The 10,359-nt window shown below is 43.3% G+C and overlaps 1 protein-coding gene across 4 annotated transcripts in view; it reads left to right on the top strand.

Moving 5' to 3' along the window:
* Positions 1-1,785: 1,785 nt before the first annotated feature.
* LOC124015743 (tumor necrosis factor receptor superfamily member 16-like) overlaps positions 1,786-10,359 on the top strand; it is a 47,841-nt gene continuing 39,267 nt past the window's right edge. For all 4 annotated transcript variants that reach the window (XR_006835215.1, XR_006835214.1, XR_006835213.1 and 1 more), the window contains exons 1-2: positions 1,786-2,168; positions 9,628-9,790. Coding sequence is in view for 1 of the 4 variants with exons in the window: in XM_046331193.1 (XP_046187149.1) it covers positions 2,130-2,168; positions 9,628-9,790 (202 nt within the window). In the remaining 3 variants the exon portion in view is untranslated. The remainder of the gene's footprint in view (positions 2,169-9,627; positions 9,791-10,359) is intronic.

Here is a 10,359-nt window from a genome sequence, read left to right as displayed (position 1 = left end):
TATCATTATATTGTGTAAGAGGCTGTGGTGTATCATTATATTGTGTAAGAGCCGTGGTCTATTATTATATTGTGTAAGAGGCTGTGGTGTATCATTATATTGTGTAAGAGGCCGTGGTCTATCATTATATTGTGTAAGAGGCTGTGGTGTATCATTATATTATGTAAGAGGCTGTGGTGTATCATTATATTGTGTAAGAGGCCGTGGTCTATCATTATATTGTGTAAGAGGCTGTGGTGTATCATTATATTGTGTAAGAGGCCGTGGTCTATCATTATATTGTGTAAGAGGCTGTGGTGTATCATTATATTGTGTAAGAGGCTGTGGTGTATCATTATATTGTGTAAGAGGCTGTGGTCTATCATTATATTCTGTAAGAGGCTGTGGTGTATCATTATATTGTGTAAGAGGCCGTGGTCTATCATTATATTGTGTAAGAGGCTGTGGTGTATCATTATATTGTGTAAGAGGCTGTGGTGTATCATTATATTGTGTAAGAGGCTGTGGTGTGGCTGGTAAAAAGCCTAGCTCTTTGAGCCATGTTAAACATCCCACCAAGTGGGTTAACTCTATTATCGCGATGCATAGGGTGTTTGCCTTTCACGCCGGAGACCAGGATTCGCTTGCCGCTCCCTCTGTTCGCTACGTTGGTGTCAAGTCGGATGTCGGCCGTTAGGCCATCGAAAGGCACAGAGATACTTGTGAAGGGGTTTGAAAGAAAGTCGACGTGCCTACTGGTTCGAAATGGGCAGTATTGCGGTCCTCGCTATATGACCCACTGTACAATTCCTACCAAGTGGGTTAACCCTATTGGCGCAATGCGTAGGGTGTTTGCCTTTCACTCCTGGATTTGCTTCCCACTTTTGTTCGCTACATATACTGTATATATTTTTTTTGGGGGGTGCGGGTGGTAAATATTGCAGGCTATAGGCCTAGGTACCTTACTACGTGACCATGTAGAAAACGCAAGAATCAAGCTGTGTCTAGAATGATGATGTGCTTGACACCAGACCCTGAAGAAGGCACAGTGATGCCAAAACGTTGGTGGGTTACCCAATACATTACTGGGAGCTTGTATATGGAGTATGCCACTCTCTTGTTTTGTTGTATAGTTTGCTCGCCATTGGTCAGCACCTCTACCAACCTTTGGGGTGTGCACCAGCTCATGAAATTCATTCATTAATATACAGTTGACGCAATAATACAGACCACATAAATGAGAAATTATCAATAAAACTGCATGTGAAAAACGCAGTAGATTTCAAGTAGATTTCCGGTATGCTTTTTTTGGCAAACAACATGCAATGCAACGCTTTGGAGGGAAAGCGAGAGAGCGCGATAGAGAGAAAGAGAGGGACAGAGAGAGCGAGATACAGATGAAGTGTCAGAAAAGTGACTCCAGTTGATCCTTGTCTCTTGTCTATGTAGATCAGGGTCGCCCAACTCGCGGCCCGAGTGCCGAATTTGTACCTCAGGTGTTTTTTGTGTGTTTTTTTTGTTGCATTTTCATTGTTGGACAAAAAACAATGTAAATCAGCTCCAAGTTATTTTTAATTTGGAATATCTGTTCCCAAGTATGTCCATGCATAATACAGAGACGCATTACCATATACAAATGCAAGCAAAGTTTGGAATTGTTATGTTTTAGTCAAATATTATATCTGTTTGTGCTTAATGCGGTCTACAAATTATTTGTCATTATGTTCTTGCCCCCCAACCATCTACTCAAGAAAAGAATGACGCGCGTCTGAATCTAGTTGATGATCCCAGGTGTAGATCGTGCAAGTCGACTACTGCAGAAGTCACAGCGTAAATCGGGAAGGAGTAGACGTGCCTCTCTTCAGTTCGTGCACGACTCTTGCCTCCGCAGTGCACTGCTGGATAGCGCTCAGTACAGTCAGTCTGCGCCCGGACGCTTCACGCACACACCAGTGACCTGCCAATGCGACGCATCTCACTCTCAAAAGGTCTCGAACGCTACACCACAACGAAGAGCATGGGGAATTCACTTCGGACTCATTGATAAAGAATTGCCACTGGAATTAAAATGAACAATTCGTCCTGTATGTTCCTTTGCAGTATCCATTTAGTATAGTCTATTTGTTTATGACACTGTAGGAAACCGAAGCATGGCGGGTACCTTATCATTGGTGATGTTGTTTGGAGTGGTGAGTAGTGGCATGATTTATTACTCTGATTTCATAAAGATATATTTCATTTGATTGAATAGGTAGCATGGGAGAAACGTGTTCATTGTTTGCTTCTTATTACTTTGCATTATAACACTGTAGTTGTATTGGACTGGGGACCCCTGCACTGTCCCTCGTATTTCTCCATCTACTGCTGGCAAATTAGTCATGTTTACCCCCCCCCCATCTCAGAACTGAGCATAATATACCTGAATGTGAGTTTTATAATAACAGTTATAGTTCCCCATGCTCTTCATCTGAATCATTTATAGAACAACCATCCTGAATGGTTTTCATAGGCAGGTGCCATAGCCCAAGGTTCCTATTACAATGTAGGTTTTCATAGCAGGTCCATCCATTCAAAACTGTGGTAAGATCACATCGGACTGAAATGAAAGGCTTGCTCAGTCATCGGTAAATATGCATACTCAGTGTTGGGGAAGCTACTCAGAAAATATAGTTTACCAAGCTGCCAATTACTTCACACTGGAAGAAGTTAAGCCTCACCAAAGCTCCCCTTAAGACAAATATATATTTGACTTAGCTAAAGTTACTTTGAAAAAGTAGTTCACTACATCCAAACTTGTTCTGAAAAAAAGTCAATATGTGCACCTGAAATACCATAGATAACAAATTGCAATTGAGGTCATATATTAAGAGAATGTGTAATTTAGCATAAGAAACAAAAAAACGTTTCAAGTGAGAATTAGGCAGGTCTAATGCTGAAAAATTGAAAATGATTGCCTACTTCACCCATATACCCAGTTTAACTTCTTCCAGTGTGAATTCATTGGTAGCTTGGTAAAATATATTTTCAGAGTAGCTTCCCCAACACTGACTATGCATATATGAAACAGATCTGTGCCATTTACTGATGACTGATCAAACCCGTAACATTTCAGTCCATAGTGATCTAATAACAGTTTTTATGCATGAACCTGTTATGAAATCCTAAAATACCCATATTTTCTCTTTTTACGGAAGCAGGCTTCTGTTGAAGTGGAGGTAGTGACTGTTATCTGAAGTTCAGAAAGTTTTGAGGAATTCATGACATGAGTGTGAATTTTCGATAGTTGGGTGATGATAATGGTGATGGTGATGGGGATGATTACAAACTATTTGCTATTATTTGGTGAGTGGCTGTCATAGGCTAATCCTCCTGATATTTCAAGACCTGCTGATCTCATAAGGCTTGTTTATGCACTCACCATGTGCACAGCCCTCTACATTACTCAGGAGCAGTCTGTTTTGACAGCTTCTTTACAACATTGTGGTAGTATAGAGCATGTTTGTAGAATTAGATTCAGAAATAGTCGCTAATTGACTATGAAATCAGGGAGAGTGCAAAGCAGGCATCTCAAGGCTGGTGTGTGTGTGTGTGTGTGTGTATGTGTGTGTGTGTGTGTGTGTGTGTGTGTGTGTGTGTGTGTGTGTGTGTGTATGTGTGAGGGCATTGCCTTATTCTACACATTTGAGTTAAAGACTTAAAGCCAATTTATGCTTGATCCAGCAATGTGGTCGGAGGCTCTGTATGGTTGGTGTGATGCAATTGTGGAGTCTACGGAGGGGATGCACGCAGAGACAAAAATGAGCTCCGTACCGTGTCGCTATGCGCGTCTCAAATTTTGTCACAATGCGGAGGGCTCCGTATAGCTCCTTATTGACATGATTGGTTGATGATAGGTACAGTTGATGTTGGAAGTTTACATACAATACATTTAAACTCAGTTTTCCACAATTCCTGACATTTAATCCTAGTACAAATTCCCTGTCTTAGGTCAGTTAGGATCAACACTTTATTTTAAGAATGTGACATGTGATATTCCCAGTGGGTCAGAAGTTTACATACACTCAATTAGTATTTGGTAGCATTGCCTTTAAATTTATTAACTTGGGTCAAACGTTTTGGGTAGTCTTCCACACAATAAGTTGGTGAATTTTGTCCCATTCCTCCTGACAGAGCTGGTGTAACTGAGTCAGGTTTGTCGGCCTCCTTGCTCACACACGCTTTTTCAGTTCTGCCCACTCGAGAACCTTGACTTTGTTGTCCTTGTCACAACTTTGGAAGCATGCTTGGGGTCATTGTCCATTTGGAAGACCCATTTGCAGGAAGCTTTAACTTCCTGACTGATGTCTTGAGATGTTGCATCAATATATCCACACAATTTTCACAATTTTCACATGAAGCCATCTATTTTGTGAAGTGCACCAGTCCCTCCTGCAGCAAAGCACCCCCACAATATGATGCTGCCACCCCCACAATATGATGCTGCCACCCCAGAGCTTCATGGTTGGGATGGTGTTCTTCGGCTTGCAAGCATCCCCTTTTTCCTCCAAACATAACAATTGTTATTATGGCCAAACAGTTATATTTTTGTTTCATCAGACCAGAGGACATTTCTCCAAAAAGTACGGTCTTTGTCCCCATGTGCAGTTGCAAACCGTAGTCTGGCTTTTTTTTTTAGGTTTTGAAGCAGTGGCTTCTTCCTTGCTGAGCGTCCTTTGAAGGTTATGTCAATATAGGACTTGTTTTATTGTGGATATAGATAATTGTGGACCTGTTTCCTCCAGCATCTTCACAAGGTCCTTTGCTGTTGTTATGGAATTGATTTGCACTTTTCGCACCAAAGTACGTTCATCTCTAGGAGACAGAACGCATCTCCTTCCTGAGCGGTATGATGGCTGCGTGGTCCCATGGTGTTTATACTTGCCTACTATTGTTTGTACAGATGAACGTGGTACCTTCAGGCATTTGGAAATTGCTCCCAAGGATGAACCAGACTTGTGGAGGTCTACAATAGTTTTTCTGAGGTCTTGGCTGATTTATTTTGATTTCCCCATGATGTCAAGCAAAGAGGCACTGAGTTTGAAGGTAGGCCTTGAAATACATCCACAGGTACACCTCCAATTGACTCAAATGATGTAAATAAGCCTATCAGAAGCTTCTAAAGCCATGACATCATTTTAGGAATTTTCCAATCTGTTTAAAGGCACAGTCAACTTAGTGTACAGTATGTAAACTTATGACCCACTGGAATTGTGAAACAGTGAGTTATAAGTGAAATCATTTGTCTGTAAACAATTGTTGGAAAAATTACGTGTGTCATGCACAAAGTAGATGTCCTAACCGACTTGACAAAACTATAGTTTGTTAACAAGACATTTGTGGAGTGGTTGAAAACGAGTTTTAATGACTCCAATATGAGTGCATGTAAACTTCCGACTTCATCTGTAGGTCAGGAGGTCCTGTATAAACACAAACTCACTTCTTTGACAACTTCCTTCACAACAGTTCTGCGCTGCTCCGCTAAGCTCAAGAAGTATGATTACCCTGACCTCTGCAGAGGCCATATCACCCTAAATGCTGCACGGCCAATGCAGACGTCAGATTGACCATGCAGCACCTTTCAGTCACTCAGATCATGTTGAGAGTAGCAGGCTCCTTATCGGAGGTGAACCTGGTAAATTGCCAGTTTATAAACTTGGGGGTTTGGGCGGCATTCCAAGTTCACATTCACCGACCTGGTGATTATAGTGTAAGACCATATTCAAATAAAAACAGAGGTTAAGAAAATATGCTTATGTGTGGTTTAACAATGCTTTGGGCAATTCTCCAACAGAGGGGGACATGCCAAGAGTAGAGGGGTCACAGGCGTAACTCACTGGGGACGGTGGGGGGGACGGACGGACAAATGCAATCTGAAATTGCATTTTTGTCCTCCTCGGTTTTATCGTTGGATTGTGGTACAAAACGAGGCAACGGTGTGCTTTAGGACCATGCAGATCAATCCAAGAGGTCGGGTAGACTGTTTGGAGTGTTTATCTGACTGGATAAAAATTAAATAAAAAAGTTATGTCCCCCCACTTCTAAAACCAAAGTTTCGCCCTTAAGAGGGTTTGAGATTATGTGGGGGATATCACTAGGGGGACACACACACACACACACACACACACACACACACACACACACACACACACACACACACACACACACACACACACACACACACACACACACACACACACACACACACACACACACACACACACACACACACACACACACACACACACACACACAGAGAAGATAGAGAGAGGGAAGAGAGAGAGGGAGAAATGTACAGAACGGATGAGAGTCGATCGACAGAGAGAGAGCTGTGCTGGCGGCTGCTCTCAGTGCATCTGTTTCTGAATGAAAGCAGGGGCTGAGGGAGGGGGATAGAGGGAGACAGTTAAAGAGAGAGAGAAGGCATTTCAGTGAGAGTGAGACCAGCAGTTTTTCTTAGTAAAATGTGAGGCATTAAACATTAAAGCGCTTCAGTCTAATGGTTTTGATGATTATGACTTCAGAATGTGCTTCACATGATTGTTTCCTTATTTAAATGTATTGTATGTATGAAAACATGCTTTAGTCTTGTGCTTGTGAAGCTGTTTGGCATTTATATCAGAGCGAGAGAGAGGAAGTGACAGAGAAGGGAGAGTGGAATGAGACAGTGAGAAAAAGACTGGAAATAAAGAGACAGAGAGAAGATTGTGTGTAGCAGGAAGCAGCATGTGTGTATGCCTTTGCGTGCGTGTGTGAATTTATAGTTTTAAGTTGTGCAATATGAGGACATGTTATGCAAATTCCAGAGAGGAATCTGTCTTTTACCACACCTAGCAATTAGAGAGAAAAACAAGGACGTTAACTCTCCCAGGCCCTCCATCAACAGTACAGAGTCTGACCAATAGCCCCGTAGACAGCTCCGTTGCAGTATGCTCCAGCCAGCAGTTTTCAACTAACACTTGCACTACAAGCGAATAAATAAGGAGGAGAGTAACCCCTATGGGGAAGAAAACAAAAATCAAGTATTAGAAAAACAAAGGTAGATCTTCTCCTTATACATGAATGGGTTCAGGAGTCTTTGTAAACACCCTGCAGACTGACAGCTTCAGTGTGAAGGGCAGTGGGCTGGACATGGATGATCGGAACAGGAATTCTGGGGGGAAGTGTGTGTGTGTGCACGAGTGTGTGCATGCATGGGTGTGTGTGTGTGTGTATGGGGAGGATATATTGAAGTGCTAACATGCAACATGAGGTTGTGCATTAGGCACATATGTTTATAGGTGTTACTTGGACCAGTCATGGGTGAGCACCTTGAGGCTTGCCTTTATGTGCCTTTAAAGGCTCTCTGAGGATGGGACAATGTATTGCTCTGTAGAAGAATTAGTCTCTGATTTAGATGTAGACAAAATGAATTATTGCGAATCATGATACAAGGTTAGATTAGGAACATGGTTGTAATACGCATCTGGTTGTCATTTTTGCCTTCAAAACGTTCCCCTCTATGAGCCAGTATTATGGGGGACCTCTGCTTTAACACCCTTCTGTCTGTTACCCTCTATGAGCCAGTATTATGGGGGACCTCTGCTTTAACACCCTTCTGTCTGTTACCCTCTATGAGCCAGTATTATGGGTGACATCTGCTTTAACACCCTTCTGTCTGTTACCCTCTATGAGCCAGTATTATGGGGGACCTCTGCTTTAACACCCTTCTGTCTGTTACCCTCTATGAGACAGTATTATGGGGGACCTCTGCTTTAACACCCTTCTGTCTGTTACCCTCTATGAGCCAGTATTATATGGGACCTCTGCTTTAACACCCTTCTGTCTGTTACCCTCTATGAGCCAGTATTATGGGGGACCTCTGCTTTAACACCCTTCTGTCTGTTACCCTCTATGAGCCAGTATTATGGGGGACCTCTGCTTTAACACCCTTCTGTCTGTTACCCTCTATGAGCCAGTATTATGGGGGACCTCTGCTTTAACACCCTTCTGTCTGTTACCCTCTATGAGCCAGTATTATGGGGGACCTCTGCTTTAACACCCTTCTGTCTGTTCCCCTCTATGAGCCAGTATTATGGGGGACCTCTGCTTTAACACCCTTCTGTCTGTTACCCTCTATGAGCCAGTATTATGGGTGACCTCTGCTTTAACACCCTTCTGTCTGTTCCCCTCTATGAGACAGTATTATGGGTGACCTCTGCTTTAACACCCTTCTGTCTGTTACCCTCTATGAGCCAGTATTATGGGGGACCTCTGCTTTAACACCCTTCTGTCTGTTACCCTCTATGAGCCAGTATTATGGGGGACCTCTGCTTTAACACCCTTCTGTCTGTTACCCTCTATGAGCCAGTATTATGGGGGACCTCTGCTTTAACACCCTTCTGTCTGTTCCCCTCTATGAGCCAGTATTATGGGGGACCTCTGCTTTAACACCCTTCTGTCTGTTCCCCTCTATGAGACAGTATTATGGGGGACCTCTGCTTTAACACCCTTCTGTCTGTTACCCTCTATGAGCCAGTATTATGGGTGACCTCTGCTTTAACACCCTTCTGTCTGTTACCCTCTATGAGCCAGTATTATGGGTGACCTCTGCTTTAACACCCTTCTGTCTGTTCCCCTCTGCTTTAACACCCTTCTGTCTGTTACCCTCTATGAGCCAGTATTATGGGGGACCTCTGCTTTAACACCCTTCTGTCTGTTACCCTCTATGAGACAGTATTATGGGTGACCTCTGCTTTAACACCCTTCTGTCTGTTACCCTCTATGAGCCAGTATTATGGGGGACCTCTGCTTTAACACCCTTCTGTCTGTTACCCTCTATGAGCCAGTATTATGGGGGACCTCTGCTTTAACACCCTTCTGTCTGTTACCCTCTATGAGCCAGTATTATGGGTGACCTCTGCTTTAACACCCTTCTGTCTGTTACCCTCTATGAGCCAGTATTATGGGGGACCTCTGCTTTAACACCCTTCTGTCTGTTCCCCTCTATGAGCCAGTATTATGGGTGACCTCTGCTTTAACACCCTTCTGTCTGTTCCCCTCTATGAGCCAGTATTATGGGGGACCTCTGCTTTAACACCCTTCTGTCTGTTACCCTCTATGAGCCAGTATTATGGGTGACCTCTGCTTTAACACCCTTCTGTCTGTTACCCTCTATGAGCCAGTATTATGGGGGACCTCTGCTTTAACACCCTTCTGTCTGTTCCCCTCTATGAGCCAGTATTATGGGGGACCTCTGCTTTAACACCCTTCTGTCTGTTCCCCTCTATGAGCCAGTATTATGGGGGACCTCTGCTTTAACACCCTTCTGTCTGTTACCCTCTATGAGCCAGTATTATGGGGGACCTCTGCTTTAACACCCTTCTGTCTGTTACCCTCTATGAGCCAGTATTATGGGGGACCTCTGCTTTAACACCCTTCTGTCTGTTACCCTCTATGAGCCAGTATTATGGGTGACCTCTGCTTTAACACCCTTCTGTCTGTTCCCCTCTATGAGCCAGTATTATGGGTGACCTCTGCTTTAACACCCTTCTGTCTGTTCCCCTCTATGAGCCAGTATTATGGGGGACCTCTGCTTTAACACCCTTCTGTCTGTTCCTCTGTCTGTGGCAGGTTGGGGTGTTGGTGGCTTCTAAGACGGAGCGGGCGGTGCAGGTGCCCTGTGACTCAGGCCAGTACACCAAGGGTGGAGAGTGCTGCGAGGTGTGCCCACCTGGAGAGGGGGTGGTGAGGAGGTGTGGTGCCAACCAGACCGTCTGTGCCCAGTGCCTAGACAGTGAGTTCATCCTTCAAATGTACAAGCACACATCTATACAGGCATACTGTATTATGCACATGCACACAGGCACGAACACACAGCTATTTTCAGGTGCACAACTAGAGGTTTTCTTCTGGATCAAAAAGGGGCTTAGGTGGTGGGCATGGCAGGGGGCGCGGTTGGCCCGTTGGCGCGTCATCATTTTAGAAGCCCCCATCTTGGCAGGGTAAAGAATGGCTAATGTTGTGTTTTTTTGCTCAAACATAATAACAAAATCTATAATGGTAAATTCATTGTTTTTAGAATTTTCAATTCTCCCTGTCTGTCTAGTTTTTATTTTGGGGATTGTTAGTTCTCAATGATTATGTTATCAAAAAATATATAGGTCCATTATCTTTTTTACACACTTTATGTCTGGTTTTAGTCATTTAAGTACACAATAAAAGTGTTTTTATATGCCGAAAATGTATTTAAGTACATATACAGTATATTAGAACTTTTCTTTACACTGTTTGGACTTACCCACCGCAATGATTTCCATGGCATAAAAATCGCTGAACTATACATTTGACTTTATATGCAGTCAT

The sequence above is a fragment of the Oncorhynchus gorbuscha genome, linkage group LG26 (genome assembly GCF_021184085.1).
Source record: "Oncorhynchus gorbuscha isolate QuinsamMale2020 ecotype Even-year linkage group LG26, OgorEven_v1.0, whole genome shotgun sequence".
NCBI classification, from domain to species: Eukaryota; Metazoa; Chordata; class Actinopteri; order Salmoniformes; family Salmonidae; genus Oncorhynchus; species Oncorhynchus gorbuscha.
The sequence above is the reverse complement of the archived record's forward strand: the minus strand, read 5'-3'. Positions and strand labels throughout refer to the sequence as shown.